General features: G+C 39.4%; 1 protein-coding gene across 26 annotated transcripts in view; it reads right to left on the bottom strand.

Annotated features, from left to right (window-relative positions):
• Window positions 1–3,477: 3,477 nt before the first annotated feature.
• Window positions 3,478–20,530, bottom strand: part of TFDP2 (transcription factor Dp-2) — a 57,089-nt gene continuing 40,036 nt past the window's right edge. For 20 of the 26 annotated variants that reach the window (XM_078389142.1, XM_078389151.1, XM_078389152.1 and 17 more), the window contains 3 exons: window positions 16,828–16,917; window positions 10,257–10,347; window positions 3,478–8,881 (listed from right to left, as the gene is read on the bottom strand). In XM_078389142.1, coding sequence (XP_078245268.1) covers window positions 8,713–8,881; window positions 10,257–10,347; window positions 16,828–16,917 — 350 coding nt within the window. In that variant the 3' untranslated portion in view covers window positions 3,478–8,712. The remainder of the gene's footprint in view (window positions 8,882–10,256; window positions 10,348–16,827; window positions 16,918–20,530) is intronic. The other 6 variants (XM_078389154.1, XM_078389166.1, XR_013542970.1 and 3 more) reach the window with 5 other exon arrangements.

Raw genomic sequence — 20,530 nt, 5'->3', positions numbered from 1 at the left:
AGATTATAAATGTTAGTTCCCTTTAGATAATAGAGCAAAACTCAAAACTTTTTGAAATTAGTCAGGAAATGTTACCCACTTTGAATGCTGTAATGTATGGTATTGCCTGTGCTTTAGAAATGAATTAGTGTATTTTAATTGGTTTTTAATAAAATATTTATAAAAATACAATATACTGTGCAATAGTAGTAGTAACTTTTTGATTGGTCTCAAAGCCACCACATTTCGAATTATGAGTTAATCCCAATAGGTAACATAAAATATAAGCTGTGGTTAATGTAATCAATTTGAAATGGTTTGAGGTGCTAAGGAGTTTATATAAAAAAATTTAATGTCTTTTGAATTATGTTCAAACACACTGGTTTGCACACATAATAACTGAGAGAGCAACATAAAGAATGATAAAAGGACACTTTACTAGAGAATTTTGGAGAAAGAACGAGAGACCTTTAAAACAAGTGAGACAAAACTAGGTAAAAAACGGTTAATCCAACTATTATTTCGTGTAGGTCTCAGTGGTAATAATAGTTTTCTTTAACAACCAGAGGATTAAAACAATGCTTCATAAATCAGAACATGGGAGTCAGAACATGTCCTCATGACAACCTACACATATCACACTAGCTATGTGGGTGGCTGAACAATATTTTAAAACAATTAACACAGCCTTTCCCAACTCTAGACTTCACAGATGCTCACAAAGATGTCACTGTTCAAATCTGGCCCTTTATCAAACATTCAGGGGTGAAACAGAGTTTAATGAATAATAAATGCACACAAATTATTTTAGCTGTTTTAACTTTTTCCTTCCACTTTCCCAGTTTTTCTGCAAAGTATAAACCTCATCTCTTCCACAGTTTTAAAAAAATCTAAACCAATAGTATTTTCTAAAATGAATTACGTTGTGATGCAGTTATCTTGATTTGTACAAAATTCATGAGCAGCAAAATCTGTCTGAACAATTACTTCATATAAATAGAAGGTCCCATTTGTCTACCAAGATCCAAAGTCTCAGGCTTCACATCATGAACAGAAACTCTTAATGTGATTTCTTGCCACCTATTCAGTCAAGACTAACACTTATTCAATTCATATGCATTCAAACCAAATATTCTGTTACACCAAGAAAATTTTCTTCAATCAACACTTGGTGGAAAATATGTGGCCAACAGAGCAGGTCAGAATTTTCCCATTACCTCATATGGGCAATACTTGTCACACAAACCCCACAGGGAAAAAACAACTTCAACTGTATTGTATAATTCCAGAAACTGTGTATAGGAAAAAGCAAGAAAAAACAGTACAGTATTTACTGAACATAAAACAAAACAATAGCTGTATTTATTTTACATTTACATCTTCAGGGATTGAAGGGAGGACATCTGATCAGGATTACAACTGTAGTTTGTTGCTGCCAAAAATGGAGCCTCCAAAGCTGCACCTTAGCATCAACCACAGCAACCAGTATGCAGCTTTTTTGGCTGGTTCTGACAAAGGTCAGAAAAAGATTGTTTGTACAAAGGACTATATAGTAGCTGCTATCATGCTCATTAGCAGCCTGTGTGAATTTATATGAGACTGAGTAATGTGTATTGATAGAAACTTTAAAAAAACTTTTTAAAAAAACTCACAGAGCCACTACTTTCTCTCTTTAACTGCATGGTAATAATAGCAGCCATGAAACTTCAGAAGCTGGCATGATCCAGCAGACTCCTCTAAGAGCTGGGAGCTGAGACTAGGAAAGGGGTAAGAAGTAGCTTGCTTTGTTCTCAAGGTTTTGTACTGTTGAGATTTGCCTTCTTTGACAGAATGACGTCTGCAAAGTTGTTAGGCAGAAAAATAAGATTACATTCATGCTATCATATTTCTTAGCATTTCCAAAGGATTTGTTTTAATTTTAAAGTCGTCATGTGCTGTCAAGTCACCTCTGAGGTGACCCTATGAGGATTGATCTCCAAAATGTTCTGTCCTCAACAGTCCTGCTCAGTTCTTATAAACTCAAGCCTATGGCTTCCTTTAGGGAGCCAATCAATCTTGCCTTTGGTCTTCCTCTTTTGCTGCTGCCTTCAATCTTTCCTAGCTTCCCAACTTCTCCTAGTCTTTTTCAGACAATCTTACCTTTTAATTATGTGCACAAAGTATGAAAACCTCAGTTTCATAATTCTTTGCCTCAAAAGAGATATTTCAGACTTTATTTGCTCTAGGACACACTTGTTCATCTTCCTGGTAGTCCAAAGTATCTTTGAAGTTCTCCAGTTTTTCTCTGTCATGTTTCTTTAATGTCCAGCTTTCACACTCCATACATGGTGATCGGGAATACAAGAGTGTGGATCTTGATCTCCAGTGAAACAACTTTAAACTTGATTATCTTTTTCCTTTCCCCACTGCTGCTCTTCTGGGTCTCAATCTTCTGATTTCTTGGGTGCAGTCTCCATTTGGATTGAACAAAAGTATACACAATCTTTAACCATTTCAATTTCTTCACTGTCAACATTGAAGCTGCAGTTCTCTAGTCATGATTTTTTGTCTTTTTGATGTTCAACTGCAGTCCTTTAGCACTTTCTTCTTTCACTAAAGTAATTTCAAATCACGGCTTTCTGCCAGTAAAATGATTTAATCTTAAAATACTATCAATGTTTATTACACCAATTTTCATACCTCCTTCATATGAGTCTAGTGTGGTTTTCTGTATGATATGCAATAGGGAAGGGAGTAAAAATTTAAAGATAACTGTATCATTTTAAATCATTAAATGGGAGAATATGTAATTAAAATAATCGGAACATGCCAATTCTGCACATTTCAGGATACTATGGAGACATGTTCTCCAGTTGTATATTACACATTCATGACATGTTTAAAAAGAATAGTAAAGGTAAGCAGGAGGAAAAAATGAACATCAACTTAAATTTGTCATTACAAGCATTTTAAATTTCCATTGTGGAAATTTAACTTCATACACTTTTAATGTGTTCAGACATACATCCATTTCTGCATGGTAAACATTAAGGACTATAGTAAGGTACTTAATTGAATTACACTTTTATTATTATTTGATACAATTACTTTGGCTGCAATAACATGCACACTCATTTAGAAGCAAGTCTCATTGATCTTAGTGTGACTTGGCTTCCCAGTGAATACCATTAGATTAGTGTTTTTAGAAAAACTTTTTTTTTTTTTGGTATTTGACCTGCCAGCAATATATAAAATGAGCAGCAGAGAGATGGGGAAGAAACCTACAATGTAGTTCAAAAATAAGATAATTAACTGGATGTTGTGCTAGAAACTACCAAGTGTTGAATTTAGTGATGTTTTATATTTATTTTGAAAACATCAGTTTGACTTGATCCTATTTCCCCTGCAGTTTATTCTGTAAGATGTATTTTCTGAAATGGGAGAACACATGCAACAAAAACTAACCTTTGACAGCTTTCCTCTTTCACAGTGTTTTGCTAGAAAACAAGAACACCCCAGTTGTCTTTAAATTATTTTATTGTGTTCTACAGCTTAGTTTTACTTCTCAGGTCACAAACAGCTGGATACTATTTTTCTTCAGTGCATGCATGCTTTTCATTTCAATCCGATGCAAATACTTGCAAAAATCCTCACTTGTGGCATTTTAATAAAATACAGGACCACTTCAAATATACAGAATTAGATTCTTATAGAAAATTTCCATTAAAAATAATGAGTATTTATTTATAAAGTGCATTTTCTTACACAATAAGAAACGTCTTTCTAATAGAAACAATCTCAGAGTAAAGGTGTGTTTCTTTCTATCTTACAAAATGCCATTACAATTTTATACAAACTTTGGTCAGAATCCTACTGGCAATTTACTTTTGTGTAAGGGCAACTGTGCAAGCTGCAACAGCAAAGTGCAGCATATTAGCAATGTGCTGGCTGTGTTCCTGGGCCCAGACATGAATGAGTGGCAAACTGTTGACGAAACATATATCATTTACCTTAAACATCAACTGCCAATAGGATTCTGCACAATATATATCATGCGGTTGTAAAAATTCAATGAAATTAATTCAGTAGCTGTTATATAAAAACAAGAGCAATAGAAGATAATTAAAATTATCTTATAGTTAATTCACAAAACATTAAAACTTCTGCAAATTCATTTATGAATTGCAAATTAGTCACACTGCACTTCAACTGGTTTGGTATTTTAATCACTACACAAAGCTGCTCAGAATGTGATATGTGGTGGCTATGTGTATAGCAGCTGATCATAGGAACCATGACTACTGTTTGTGACAAATTTCTATCCTGCCAGTTTCACTTAGAATCTATACAATAATATATGAACAGGCCTTTTACTCATTTAATTGGGAAGAAGCTTATCATTAAAGATGCTAGTAAAGAAAATTAATTCTTTTATGTGTTATTGATAGTAATGTTAATGACGGCAGTAGATCTGAAAATCACCAATACTAAAATTAGGTTTGAATTAAGGCAGAATCTTTATTTAAACTTCATATCTAATAATAGCTCCAGTTCAAAAACATTAAGACTCCTTCATACTTGCTCTTATTTTCTATGCCCTTAACTGCAAAATATTGCAAGGCATATTATTTAGAAGGAAACAGTATATGATGAACTATGATGATTTGATTGTCCTATATATCATTTTACAAAAGGTTGGAACTTTTCCCCAATACTGCACACAAAAAGGAACACAGTCAAAATAAAGGGCAAGGCCTTCAATATTATTTATGCTGCATCAACAGTTTCTTTGGCTAAAGAATATTTTGTCTCTTCCCAAGATTAATCTGATCTAATTCAAAGACTCAGTCCAGTCCTACTATTAATGCAGTGCTTGTATGTGGAGGGATTATTATAAGCACAGCGTTATGGAGAATGGAATGTCTGCATAGTCCTCTCATATTACTGTCCCTCTCTTCCCACATGACTAGGTTAAGGAATAGGCCTCCCTATTCCCTATAACAATTTTTATCATCATCATCATCATAGAACTTCATGGCACCAACATGCTCATGGCACAGGGAACGGAGGAACAGTCTCCTGTTCTGATTTGTAAAACTGCAGACAAGCACTACACCCGAAGAATAAATGAACTAAGTTGAAATGGTGCAAAATGTAGGATTAAAAATAAAGGGATTTAATTAAAAGCACATACACATGATCAGTAAGTTTCTAGCCCTTATAGTTCAGTAGATATATTTGAAAATACATGTGTAATAATTTCTGAAGTAAGTAATCCTCCAGTGGTAAAGATACCCCACCTATCACTGTGCCTCTACCTAACAAAACCTACATATAGTAAGCAGAATAGTAAATTATACAAACAAATGATCATTGACTCAAATTTCTGGCACAGACTTTGATAGCCTGAGTACAGGAAATCTTTCCTCTTTAAACATGCAACTGGTATACTCATGGTTCCTTCCTTTTCAGTTTACAAGGTTTTGTCCTAGAATATAACAGCTTGATATTTATAATTGAATACAGTATGAGTAATGATGTTAATGACAGTTCATACAGATTTCCTTGAGTAAGGTAAAACAACCATAAACCCAGTGTTCTATTTAGTTTTACAACCAGAAATAGTCACATACAATGCTCAGTGGTCAGACATTTTTTTTTGAATGGGGAGGAGGAGATTTTTATATATATAAAAAATTCTCATTTGCAAGTTGAGAGTATTAAAGCCAAGATCCATAAGAGGTTTCAAATATCTATATTTTTAGGTAATGTGTATTTTAATATGTGACTATGTCTTCTGTCTCATGACCATCAATAATATTAGTATTCCTGAGGAGTAATTCCTGAGGATTAATGTGTATTAATCTGCAGGGTGCTAGTCTAGAAAATACAGGCACTGCATCAACACCATGTCCATTTGCACGGGCAAAAATGTGGCGAACCTGAAAATGGCTTTGAGGATCTGCTCCAGCAGTGGAATAAGGCATGGCAACAAACATAAAGAATAGCTATTAACATCCATGAAAGAAAATGTTGGATTGGAGCAAATGGTGCATCGGTATCATTTCCACTATTTCTCCTAGATGAGAATCTCTCTCTCTCTCTCTTTTTTAACATGCTGTAAGAACCATGCTCCTTTCAACAAGGGGATGTACACTGCTGTATAAAGCAAAGTGTGGGGGGACAGGTTAAACATCAAACAGACATACTGTACAAAGGAAGTCTTACAGGATCTGCTGCTCTCAGCTCCTCCCAGTCAGGTTCCTCCCCCCCACCCCACTCCAGCCAGCTAAAATCTAGCATTGGAAACCAACTGCAAGGAAAGCCCTGGCAGGAATAAAACTGGCATGCACGGCAGCTTTGGACCTGCCAAACGTGGATGGGGAGACTTGCATTAAAATGCATGCCTCCTGAACTACAATGTGTATTTTTTGCTTCAGTCACATTGGATTCTAAAATATTAAATGAGAGGGCAAATGAGAAAACTACTGTGTTTCACCGAAAATAAGACAGGGTCTTACATTAATTTTTTTGTTCCAAAAACGCATTCGGGCTTATTTTCTGGGTATGTTTAATTTTGTTCATGTACAACAATCTACATTTATTCAAATACAGTTGTGTCATCTTCTGGTTGCTGCACAATGGTGGAGGTGGGGTTTCACGTAACTGGGGCTTATTTTGGGGATAGGACTTATATTACGAGCATTCTGAAAAATCATACTAGGGCTTATTTTCAGGTTAGGTCTTATTTTCGGGGAAACAGGGTAGAGTACAGGAAATTAAGGGTTACTTCATTTTTATTCTACCATTTCTCCAAACTTTAAGGAGCTGCATACCTCCTTTCTCATTTTGCCAGCACCAACAAAGCAATGCCTGATCAATTACGGCTCTATTTAGAGTTCTGTGCTTTAGGTTTTGTGACGGCCAGTATTTGAGATATATAAAAGGTTGCCTAATGATTTGCCAAGCCTCAAACAGTAACATAAAAACTTGGAAGGGACTCCTATTAGCTCCTGGGTAGCAATGTATCCTTAAAACTAAACAGAAAGGGTTGCTCTTTAAATAATAGTGATCTGTAGTAAAATCATGCTGTGATGAAACTAGTATGTACTGTCCACTTTGGCTGAACCTGCTTTATTAAAGTAAAATTTTAAAACATTACTCAGTTAATAGGGAGCAATAGTTATGTCTCCATCCATGCTGTCACACTTAAGACACTAGAGTTTCTTTTCCTAACAGCACTGTATAATTGTAGCTGTATAGATCCATTTTTAAAATGTGAGGTTATAAATGTTCCCATGTTTTTCCCTTTTTAGTCTTTTGCTGTGTTTTAGTCAAATATCTGCAATATTTCACAGGTTTAGCATAAAAACAGAAAGCAAACTTTCATAATTTAATTCCTTATCTATAATTAAAACTGTTTGAATTTTACAGAAATACAAGATTCTACAAGGAAAAGGTTATGGTTTTGCTACCATTTAAGCTCCCTCTCTGATTCACTTTTATAAACATTTAAGATGGAAATTAAGACAGATCTGTTAAAATGCTAGTACTTAGTGTCATATTTAAATACTCTCAGTCTACTTTCTTCATTTTTAAAAAAACATTAAAAACCAGCAGCTGCAGAGAAAATGCCGGGAGCACTGTCTCACTGCTTAATAACAGAAAGAGAAAATGGCAATATGGGAAAATACTAATGCTAAATTTCAAAAAGTTACAATGGAACATATTGAGCTCAAAATCCTTCTACAGCAAATCCATATACAGTAAGGATTTTGGAACAAAGTACTGTATACCCAACAGTTGTTCTGCTCTAATCTAATTCAATATGTTGCCATTAAATATACATACTGAATGTTTTCAAAGAAAGGAAATTTCCCAGAGATCTGACAGCAAGTATCATACATGATGAATGGAATATATGAAGGCAGATAAGGAAGCATTACCCACAACACTGAAAGCAGAATTGTGCCTTTTCCTTCTCTGCACTCCTCTTCCTGGAAGCTGTTACTTTCCTTGGCACTAAATGGGAAAAAAACACGGTGGACTAATTCAACCATTCTGCATTTGGGTCCCAAACAATACACACAAAGTTGTAGCAGACCACGTGGGCTCTTGGACTCTGTCATGGGCTCTAGTGAGGGTTTTACATTTGCCTGGAAGACCATAGAGGATGGTAAGCATGCAGCCACACTGGATCATGAAGCAAAATGAAGTCATCTGACCTCCAAGAGGCTCTTTTGGTTCCAATACACCAAGCCTCTTCATATCCCAAACAGTGACACTCTGGTGAGGACTAATTATAATGCAAATACATAAAAACAACTGATAACCACCGTGAGGAGCAATGCAAGATCAAATGGATGGTTTATTGCTGTTGTGCCTCACTCTGCTGTGTGGGTATGTGCCAAGCACCTTGGGGGAGGAAGAGAAGGTCCATGTCACTGCATGGACTAGATGAAAGTACTGTTGACAAAAATGCCAGAGAATCTATCTGCTGTTTGGAGGCATCAATATACCATCCCTACATGAACAGAATTAAATACAGTATTATTTTCTTCCTCTGTCATAATATGTTGCTTCTAATTAGTTATCAGCTGTTTCTTTGTCTCTGATAATACTGTACATCAGTCTTTTCCAATCTTCATAAAAACATTTAGGGCAAAGAAGCAAAATATGGAAGAGAACTACAGAAAGAATGTAAGCTCACACAAACAGTGCACAACAGCAGTACTTCATTTGGCTGGTGTGCCTTTATTCAGGGGAAGACACGTCATCCTCATCCTCGTCATTGAATGAGTAGGAAGTTTCACCACACGACTCTGAGTAGTGTGAGACAGCACTGCTTGACTTTGGACTGCTGGGTAGTAGATGTCCTGTTGCTAAGGCCACTTCAGCATCCAGACAGAGCCCTGGATCTCCACTATTAAAGAGAGAACAGATGCATTAGAGAGAACTGCTCCCTATTTAACAGCTTTTTAGACTTGTAAATTATAAGCCACTCAACTACTACCATCATTGACTTGGTTCCCACATGTATATTAATCTGAATTGCCTGAAAAAACTTATTTCTATGGAGAGTAATTTCAAGTCAGCTCATATCAGATGAAACATAATGGCTGAAGTCCTGCTGGCTTAAATTTATATAATGTAAGATGGATGGTGCCATCATCTGGTAATGGGTTCACTTTAATTAAATAAAATAATCCCTGTTCTTGAAAATTGACAGGAGCCATCTGACCACTGGACTAGTGGCAATGATTTTCTATTATTTAGACGTTCCCTTCCTGAGGTTCTCAATGGCTTCCCAAGGGGAAAATGGATCCCTAGGGAGTTTCAGAGCCTGAAGAGAGATATACAGCAAAACTTTAAGCTAATTAATTTTTTCTGCCACCCAGTGATGACATCATTCGACAGATGTGGCACAAGTTTACACCAATAGGATTTCAGCTAATACTTCTAAATGAAGTGACAGTTTGCACATTCTACTGAGTCTGAACCTGTGAGTCATCCAATGGTGGTCGGAGGGCGGGACATCAGGGGGAGGAGCTGTGTTGTATATATGAGAGAGTGAGAGTTTGATGTGGGGAGAGAAGGAGTTGGGTTCTATGTGAACACGTGTGGAGAGCCTGTATAAGCTTGAGCCTTTCGTTACCTGATTACATGACATATGTGTTTTACCAATCCATGTGTACCAATCAATAAACATTTAGTTCTTTTATTTTTAAATCCATTCCAGTCTGTGTGACTCTATTCAGGGAATGGTTGGTGGCAGACTACCGGAAGTGTAGAAGTGTGGTGACGTAGCGACCTTCCTTTGTGAGGTGGAAGGAGGCCGTTACATATAGCAAAATAAAAAAATGTGTTCTTTTTGTACTGTATCCACTCAGTATCCATGTGTAAGAGTTTAGCAGTAAATAAAAGACCTGCTCTTGAATGCATGAATAGGTCTATAACTTTACTAAAGATGTAAGTCCTGCCCTAAGTCCCCTCCAAAAGTCAATGAGATCTTTGTATATTGAGTTTGACGGTCTGAAAAGGAGCTTATACATGTGCTTGGCTAGTAAGGCACGGCTCCCAATTGCTAGCTTTGTAACGATGATTACAACCTCCCTCTCAGACGCACATATTCCGTGCAAAATGGTCTCACTGAATTTGGGATGGGCTACGTATCACCCTCTTTGGTTAGAGTCCTGTTCATGGATATGTTGATGTGAAAACCTTTGGGTTTGGCTTTACTATGAGGTAACATGAACTTGTTAATACAGAAGCAACTCATTCTTTCAAAACTTATTTACCTTGACTTTAAAGTAGCAGTATCCTCAGCCATATCCAAAGCAGAATGTGTTTGAGATGATTCTAAAAATAAGTCATGCTTAGTATACATATCTAAAACATAAACAAACATGAAGCCTGTTTAAATAACATACAGCACCTGTTCACAAAACAGCAAAAATGTACTATATTTTTGATCAGAACTATACAATTTTATTTTCTGGAGCCCCAGAATGAGATTCTAGAATCCTGAAACACCTGTTTTTATTTAAATCTTCAGTAATGGATCAAGATCTGCTAAGACATTTACAGTTGCAGAGACTTGTGATGCTCAATCTCTTATTCTAGTCTCTTAACTTCTCTGTTATCTTCTTGCAAAGTATGCAAGTCTTTAGGTACTCGCATTGTGAGTGGCTGTAACATTTCTATTTTGTTTACATAACCTGCACTCTACCAGCATTAAACAAATGTCTACCTCTTCACCAGACCATGTCAATTTGTGTAATTATCAGATCCTGGTAAGATGCTGGCTGGGAGATTCTATAATGTGTGGTACCTAAAAACAAATAAACAAACGAAAACAAACAAAAAAAACATCTTTCCGAGCTTTGGACAATTATGCCAGTGAAAATTAAACTGTCATATGATTTCAGTGAATAAATGAACTACCAGTTTTTTATTATGGAAAAAATTAGTTGACATTCTCTATACTGTTGGCACCAGCCCCCTTCATAGAAGCCACAAGTAATTCTAGGCTTTAAATACGCAAGCTTGTTGTTTTGAGTATATGTTAATTTCTTCTGGTACTTTTCTTGACTTTTCATTCCTTTCCCCTTAACATCATGATTGATAATCTGCTGATAATATGAGTAGTATCTCTCTGAAGATAAGTAAGATTTGCTTTAGAAAACAAAAATGATGTCTGCGTATGAGAGATGTTACAAACTGAGTTAAATCTCTCCACTGTATTGTGCCCTAACTTATCAAATCCTTTGAAGGTTAGAATTACATCATGGATATTGTAGAATGAATTATTTAGAAACTGTTTGAAGTGTCAGCACAATGGATTATTTACGCAGGCCCAGTGTATGTTGGCTATTCTATGAAGACTGAACGTTAATCTTTGAGGTTTATTACTAAATGGTAGAAGAGACTTGCCATTATCTTTTTAGACTATACACTGCAGAGCTAGAGATAGAAGGCATGGGCCTTTATATACACTATCTATCTATCTATCTATCTATCTATCTATCTATCTATCTATCTATCTATCTATCTATCTATCTATCTATCTATCTATCTATCATCTATCTACCTACCTACCTACCTACCTACCTACCTACCTACCTACCTACCTACCTACCTACCTACCTACAGTGGTGCCCCGCATAGCGAGGTTAATCCGTTCCGGATTAACCTTCGCTATGCTGAAGCATTGTTGAACGGGGCAGGGAATTCCATTGGAACGCATTAAACATGGTTTAATGCGTTCCAAATGGGCCGAATACTCACCGTTCAGCGATGCTTCTTAATGGCCGGCAGCCATTTTCGCGCCCTCCCCTCGCTTAACGAGGGCGCGAAAACGCTGCGCACGGCCATTTTGGGCCATTTCCGGGCTTCCGGCAGCCATTTTGGCTGCTGAACAGCTGATCGTCAAGCTTCGTTTTGCGAAGCTTGGTAAGCGAAACGCTTACCGATCTTCGCAAAGCGAATTTTGCCCTATCTAAAAAATGTTGAGCGATCGCATTAGCGATCCCAAAAAAGGATCGCTATGCGATTTCGTCGTTGTATGGTGCGCTCGTTAAGCGAGGCACCACTGTATCTATCTATCTATCTATCTATCTATCTATCTATCTATCTATCTATCTATCTATCTATCTATCTATCTATCTATCTATCTATCTATCTATCTATCTATCTATCTATCTATCTATCTATCTATCTATCTATCTATCTATCTATCTATCTATCTATCTAATCTGATTCATTTAATTCTTCCTACATTGTACAATCAAGACAAAAGAAATTAACACAAGAGAAGCTCATTCATTAAACATGAAAGCCACTCAACATTTAAGATCGCTAACATTTATTTAGTACACCTGAAAACTGTGTGGTGTACTTTAGGTGAGTTACTTCTCTCTTTGAATTTGTCCAAGGAGCCACAGATTCCAATACTGTTGGAATGCAATGTCTATACAAGTAAAAGCTTCATACTTTTCAATCTTCAGCAACTACCCAACAGTTTGTTTACTCTAAAGAGGCCCTCTATTTCAATTACGGCACTAATCAACTTAGGAAGTTAGTTTACGTATTCACCAGTAAAGACAGATTGTCTAGACTGAAAGATAAATCCCTTACAACTCAAACTAGGGCTATCACTACCTCATATAAGTTAGGAACATGATTAGTCTTGAACAGTGGTTGTTGTGGGTTTTTCGGGCTCTTTGGCCGTGTTCTGAAGGTTGTTCTTCCTAACGTTTCGCCAGTCTCTGTGGCTGGCATCTTCAGAGGACAGCACTCTATGCTCTGGTCTTGAACAGCATTAAAGAGGCATGCACACAATCAATTGTTTTCCTAAAAGTTAATCAGCCATGAAAATATGAAAACAATGATTATGCCAAGAAAAATGAGAGAAACTGGAGGCTGTTCAGAAAGCAGTCAAAATGCAGCCCTATCCTCTTTCTGAAATATTTTAGAGCACACATTTAAATTGGCAACTTTGTTTGTACAAGCCTTTGATTACAGTAACTGTACAATCTAGCTTGAACTGCAATTGTGTAATTATAACAATAAGTACAGTCCTTGAAACACCACTTTACAGAAAGGTGAATCAATAAATCACCATTACTTCCTTCTTCTGGAAAAAAAACCATGCAAGTCTCCCTCACATCAAAGTTATTTAGTTATTTCAAAACGTGGGATTTTGAAAAAGGGATAGCTACATGATGTCCTGATTAAGGTAAAAGGAGGAAACAACCTTGGAGAAAAATGGAATATTGGGGTAGCGTACCACCTTGCCCACATGGACGTTGAAGTAGGAAGGATCAGAATGGAGAGTGCCAAGTTCTAAGAATTTTTGTGTAGATGTGATAATGACAAAAATATTGTCTTCCATGACAGAATGTGCATGTGGTACATAGCCAATGGCTTAAAGGGAGGTTTAGTCAACTGGGCCTAAACAATGGACACAATTGTAGGTAATGGGGATACTGCATTTTTAACACAGGGATCTCTAAAAAGTGCCTTCTGATATGCAAAAGAAGTACAACATGCCTGAACAGCACAGGAAGCACAGGACATGTTGCATTGCTGAAGAATGAAGAGGAACTGTAGCACTCAAGGACTGTTGCACGTAATAGTTTCCAGGCCCTTGTCATTAGTGAAAAAGCAATTCATAGGACATTACTGCTGATGGCTTTCTGGCAGTCCTCAATATCAATAGTTCAAGAGAAAGAGGATGAGATATATTCTCCAAGCTGTTAAGTCAAGTACAGGTGCAGGCTGTGTGCAACTGGTATTGGGAACACCCTCACATTAAAGGGTGGATGGCCCCTATTATGGAGAGCCACATAAATTCCAAGTGATGTATTCGAGACTAAGTGTGATAAGAAGAAGCTGAGCATTCATCATCGTACTTTATCCAATACAGAAGTGCATATGAAAGCCATCAGGTAGATGATACCATAGATTTCTGAGGAGATGGTTCAATGTGTTTTTTTTTCTTGAATCTCTCCTTCTAATATGGAGCCGAGATAGACAAGCCCCTCTGGGAGAATATTGATTTAATTTCTAAACCACCCATCTCAACTATAATCACTTGGGGCAGTGTACAATATAAACAGTTTTTGTCACTGAGAAGCCCAGTTTCCAAATGACACTGCAGTCATCAGAGGCGCTGGTGTGGGGGTGAGGCGGGGCTTTGTTGCGGTGTTGCCAGTAGCTCCAGCGAAGAGCTCTCTGGAAAAACTGGAACCGTCCGGTCCGGGATCCCCTTTTTGAAATGGGGATCGAAGGAGAGTCTAGGAGAATTCTCTCTGAAGCAGTTGGTGAGCAGCAGAAGGAGAAGAATGGGATGCAAACCTGGACTTTTTCCCTCTGAAGAAATCACCCAGCACAGATCGGAGGCAGGGAGCCATATTGACACTGAGCCGTGAGTAACCCTTTACCGGAGGAGAAGAGAACAACCAATATAATGTTAAAATATATAACAACTAAGTAAGCTGAAGCATCTGATTTATGAAACAGCCCCATTAAGCTGAAAATAAGAATGGAAATATTTGGCTGAAAGAAGAAAAGCAGTGGCGAACCTATTTTATCAGTCTGCTTCAATAGTGAAACTAACTCTTAATACTAACTCTTAATATAGCAGGCTGGTTTCAAAGCCGAGAGAGTGAGACAGAAAAATAAATCTTATGTTTCTGGAAAAAAATCCCAGACGGTAACACCACCGGACAGGATTTAAGAGACTTGAGTTTTGTGAATGCAGTTTGGCTTGGACGTATTTTTCTTTTCCCTTTCCTGGACTCTGTGAACTTTTGATAATAGAATCTGTTGGTTTTCTGGAGAGGAAAGAAGGAGCTGACGTGGTCGACTGGATTGAGGAGTATCAACGGGTTAATGGAAAGATCATAAGACAGGCTTCAAGGACAACTACTGGACATTCTGAGACTCTGTGATTGTTGTTTGGTTTGTCGGACTGCATGTGAGTTTGATAATAGCAGCTTGCTAGACTTGGGAGAAGAAGAAATAATTGTGCCATGGTTCTATTAGAATTTGCTGAGTTAAAAGTGGATTTTTTATATTATAATATTTGGATAAAGATTGGAGGGATATCTAAGGGGAGGTTTATGATTATGGGTTTGGATTGTTGATAAAATTGTGGAAACTGTTGAAGGATATCTAAGGGGCGATCATTGTGGTTAAAGACCTAGTATCATCTATACAAACCCCACTCATTGGAAAGCCTGAGATGGCCTCTAAAAACTTAAGACATCAAATGGAGACTTGGTCTGTTCAATCTCAAAGTTTTGGAATAGTTGTACAAGAAATAGAAAAGGAATGGCAGATTACTATGCAAAAGACAATAATAAAAGGGTTTCAGCAAGTGAATGAAGGTCTTAGCAAAATTGAAGATCTGATGAAAGTGATGAAAGAGGGGACATTAGATGCCAAACAACAGTTAAATGAAGTTGCACAAACTTTAGAACCGTCTTTACTGGGCTCGACGCCAAGTAACATAGATGGGATAAAGAGTTTATCCAGTCACTTATGCAGCTTCCAAAATTAAAAATCATTATTTTAAAAATCTCAAGAAAGCAGAGATAATGAAACAAGAGAAACTTAATGTGAAAATATGGGAAGTGACAAAAATAGATATCCTGTCAGATGGGCTGAAAGACTGTTCAATTCAAAAGGAAACTGAACGATGAGATATATTGTATAAATGGCTGCAGTTACCAGATAGTGTTGGAGTAACATAGAATTAAACTAAAATTAAATTATAAGATGAAAGCAGGAGGGTAATCAAACTGTGAAAAAGCAAAAAGTTGATTCGTTATTGTAATATGAATTGATTGGATGATTGTATACTCTCCTATCCCCCTAACCCTTTTTCCCTATTCCCTCTTACTTTTTGTATACCCTACCCTGTCCTTAAATAAATACTCAAAAAAAAAAAAAAAGAGGCGCTGGTGTGGGAACAGACAAAGGCAGTACTGAGAGCCAGACTGCAGCCAGAACTGAAGAAAGTGAAGTAGCTATGCAACTGAAGCAAGAGGGAGAGGCAGTATGTGCAGCTAGGTCCAATGCCAACGTTAGTGCCAGGGGAAGAACCAATGGGACTGAGTCTGAAGGGAGGCAGAGGAGACTTTCAGACTGGAAAATAAGTAGAAGCCAGTGAAGGACAGTCCATAGGAAGGAAAGAGGGCTTTTTTCGTTTAGCTTTCTTCTACATAGTCGTCTTGTGGCACTTAGAACTATGCTACTTACATTTGGATGGTATCATCCCCATCCCCAATGAAAGGGGGGAAGTGCAGAAGGTTGATGGTGCTAGCTGTGGCACTGAAACTGACAGTGCGGTAGGTACCAAGAGGCTTGATGCAGACTGCCTGCATTGTTTAGACAGCAAGGTCAGCACCAAGCAGCCTGCACTGATTGCTGAGATGATTTAGCAGAATGCCCTTCCGATGCAGGATCGCAAACTCCTACTGACACCACGTGGAAAGGCTTATTTTGGGTGGCTTGCTCTGTGGCTTGTAAGGACTTCTCCCACATGAAGAGTTGCAGGTCTGACCACTGCAGTCTCAGGCCCTACTTTGTAAAGCCTCTACAAATACAGCAAAACTGAGTAAGACTGCACTGAAACAAAACAAGCAATACCAAAACTACTGATAAAGGCAACACTACCCTCCCCAAGCATTTCCTGAAGAGTACTTGGAGGCATAAGGGTGAACAGAACCTGCAAATGAAAACCAAACTGGGGATCTGGGAGGGAATGTGGAATGAAAAACAAAGAAGAAGACTATCTTGGCAAATAGTGAAGGAAAGGAAATAAAGCAATAGAAAAATGGAGGAAAAAGAGAGGTTACTCACCTGTAACCATAGTTCTTTGAGTGGTCCTCTGTGAATTCACACAAATGTGTTTTACTACATCTGCACAGGACTTCTCGGAATATTCTAGAGCTTAAAAAGACGTGATTAGTAGGACGTTGCCTCGTGATGCGCATGCTCTGCCCGCCCGTAATACCTCAGTTCCGAAAATGTCCGCCACTGTCAAGGCTCTGACCGAAACAAAGCTCAAGACACTAAGCGACAGACAGCAGGGAGGATGGGTGGGACGTGTGGATTAACAGATGACCACTTAAAGAACTATGGTTACAGGCAAGTAATCTCTCTTTCTTCTTCATTGCCTCCGTGAATGCACACAAATGGGTGACTAGCAAGCTCACTTACCGGAAGGAGGGCCGTCACGCCAACAATGAAGTCAGCACAGCCCTTCCGAAACTTGCTTCTTTCTTGGCCCTGACATCCAGATGGTAATGTGTCATGAAAGTCGAGGGAGTTGACCAAGTGGCAGGTCGACAAATGTCAGGGACTTCAACGCCATGCAGCCAGGCAGTGGAAGTGGCCATTTCTCTCGTAGAGTGCGCTTTTAGCACATCTGGCAGAACCTTGCCTGCCAAATCATAAGCCAAAGTAATGGCAGAGACAATCTACCTCAAGACTGTCTGTGAAGAGGCTGGAGAACCTTTCTGTGGGCCATGGAAGCACACAAAGAATCTGGGAGAAGTGCAAAAACCCTTAGCCCTGGAAACATAAAATGCTAAAGCGTGACGAACATCGAGGGAGTGAAGGATGTGCTCAACATCAGAAGAGGGAGATGGAAACAACGTCGGAAGAATCAAAGGCTGATTAACATGGAAATCTGAAATCACTTTAGGGGGGAAGGTGACATCTGGGTAGAAGACAACTTTGTCTGGTTAAAACTGAATATAAGGAGTGTTGGCCCGAAGGGCAGCCAGCTCGCTTGCTTGATGTGAGACGTTATAGGTACAAGAAAGAGTTTTGAGGGAGAGAAGTCTGAGATGTGTTGAAGCCATGGTCTCAAAAGGAGGGCAAGTGAGAGCCATAGAGAACAACTTGGAGGGACCACTGAGAGAGTGGAGGTCCCACAGGTGGGCGAATGTTCTGCAAGCCTCTAAGAAACATCTTGAGAGTTGGATGTAAAAATAGACAAGAGGCCTCAGATCCAATAGGTTGATAGGATATTATTGCAGAAATATAAACTTTCAACTTGGAGTGGGCCAAACCTTGATCAGACAGGTGATGAAGAAACAAGAAGAGGGTATCCAGCGAAACAGGAACCAATGATAAACCTCTTGATGCAACAAATCTAGAGAAAACATTCCACATAGGAATACAACAATTTAGTAGAGGGCTTCCTAGTTTTGTCCAATACCTCCGCTATGACGGGGGGATTCTCCATGCCGTGAGGTGTAAAGATTCCAGGTTGGAGTGACAAACACAGCTGTCATTCTGAGTCAGTAGGTGTAGCCAAAGAGGCAGTCTCAGGACTTCGGCCACCATGACCCTGAGAGGAGTAAACCAGGGTCCCTGCTATTAAGATGCCATTGGCTCGCAGCTGGCGGAGCTTGACTATTGTCCGCTGGATAATGTGAGGCTGGCGGTAAGAGTAAGGTCCCTCTCACAGGAGTGCCATCCCTCCCGCTCTCTGCCGACAAGGAGGTGCAAACACCACCCATTTCCCCTCCCAGGAAGATAAGACCACCCGAGGCAAGCCTGGGGAATGTGGAAATTGAAGGGGATGACCATTGGAGCAGGCAGGAATATTCTGGCGGTAAAGGAATGACAGTCCTGGGTGGAAGTGGAGGCGGGGCTGGGGGATATTAAAAGGAGAGTCTGCTCTGGGGTTGGGAGTGGATATGGGCGGAAGACACGTGGACAGGGAAAGTAGAAAAGCTGAGGGTCCTGAGAGAAGAGGCGGATGCCCAAAGGAGGAGTTAAAGTACCCTGAAGCCCTCTTATTGGGGGGAGCTTGAGACAAAGGAGTTGAGGAAGAAGTTGAGGGAGGAAAAGGAGAAGGTGGAGAGGGAGAGGCTAGAGAGATTGGAATGGCTGATGATGCAGCAGCAGCAATGGAGAGGTCCTTTGGGAGACTTTGGCCGGAGAATGCCTCTTCATGAGACCCGATCTGGACAGATGGCCGGGATGAAGATACAGTACCCCCATTGGAAGGGGAAGATGGACAGTTATTAAATCCAGACTGTACCCTGGACTTGCCGGGTCCCTGTAATACCCAGGAGACTAATCCTTTCAAAGTTGATGACTGGAAGCCCCCTCCTAACCCATTGTTAGAGGTAGACAACAGCTGGAATACGTTTGTACATATAGGCTATTTGTTGAATAATCCAATAAATGTGACACCCATTTCCAAACCAAGGAAGTCTGTCAATTTATTTGAGGAAAAAGTTGAGCCATAACTTGAACCCTCACAGATAAGAGGAATGGGGGGGGGGGAAGGTAGAGGAGGACATCGCCCCAGTCTACCATGAAGGCATTGCATTCACACTACATCCCACTCGAGAGAAGTAGTTGCTGCATTTCGAGTTGGTCTGGGTGGCAAAAATGTCGAGACCTGGTGTTCCCCATCCGTTGCAGAGATGGTGGAAGACAGAGTCGTCGAGAACCCACTCATTGGTTTGGGTGGTCAGATGGCTCAAACGATCAGCGACTTTGTTATCCTCTGTAGATATATGAATAGCCACAGGGAAGATGTGGTGGTCGTAGCACCACTCCCATAGCTGGATTGCGAGGTATAGAAGAGCCAGTGAGTTAGTATATATAATACAGAGTGATCATATTGTCCGTGGTAACCTGGACTCCATGACCAGCTATGAGGAGGTGGAAAGCTTGGAAAGCCTTGATGACTGCTAGCATTTCTAGGTGGTTGATATGCAGTAGCTTTTCCTCACCACAGTGTGTGCCCCATCCTATTGGGCTGGCATCTGTCGTGACCTGTACAGTCAGTTGAAGAGGTTGAAAAGGATGGCTTACAAGGAGGTGCAGGACGAAGGTCCACCAAGTGAGTAACTCCAGAGTGACAAGAAGACACTTTGAAGAATGATCTAACAGGGGGTTGAATAGGGACAGGAACTAGCCCTGCAAAGATCAAATCTTGAACCTCGCGTGTTGGAGCACGGAAGTGGTCGAGGCCATCAAGCCTAGGAGATCTTCTGCATGCCGAGCAGAAACTGTGAAAAATGGCAAATAGCTCTTGTCAACTTGGATATCCATTCATGAAGGAGAAAAACTCTGGCCTTGATCGAATTGAGATGCACATAGATGTAATCTATGGTCTGTGATGGTTCGAGATGGGACTTCTTGAAATTGACTTGCAAACCGAGTTCTGCCAGGGTCTGAAGAACAAAGGCAGAGTCCCTTCGGGCTGTGGAGTATGACCCTGCTACTATCAATCAATCGTCTATATATGGAAAGACCGTGATGTTCCCAGATGAAGATAGGCAGCCACAGGAGCCATACAATTTGTGAAAGTTCTTGGAGCAGTGGACAGCCCGAAGGGGAGGACACAAAATTGGTAAGCCCTGTCCATGAAGAGGAAACAAAGGTATTTGAGGCGACGTTCGTGAATGGAGATATGGAAATACGAACCTTGTAGGTCTACGACCACAAACCAATTGTCTGGAGAAAGCAGTGGGATAACGGATTCCAAGGTTACCATGTGAAAGCGCTTCGGATGGAGGTAGGTGTTGAGTAG

The sequence above is a fragment of the Pogona vitticeps genome, chromosome 3 (genome assembly GCF_051106095.1).
Source record: "Pogona vitticeps strain Pit_001003342236 chromosome 3, PviZW2.1, whole genome shotgun sequence".
Lineage (NCBI taxonomy): Eukaryota > Metazoa > Chordata > Lepidosauria > Squamata > Agamidae > Pogona > Pogona vitticeps.
The sequence above is the reverse complement of the archived record's forward strand: the minus strand, read 5'-3'. Positions and strand labels throughout refer to the sequence as shown.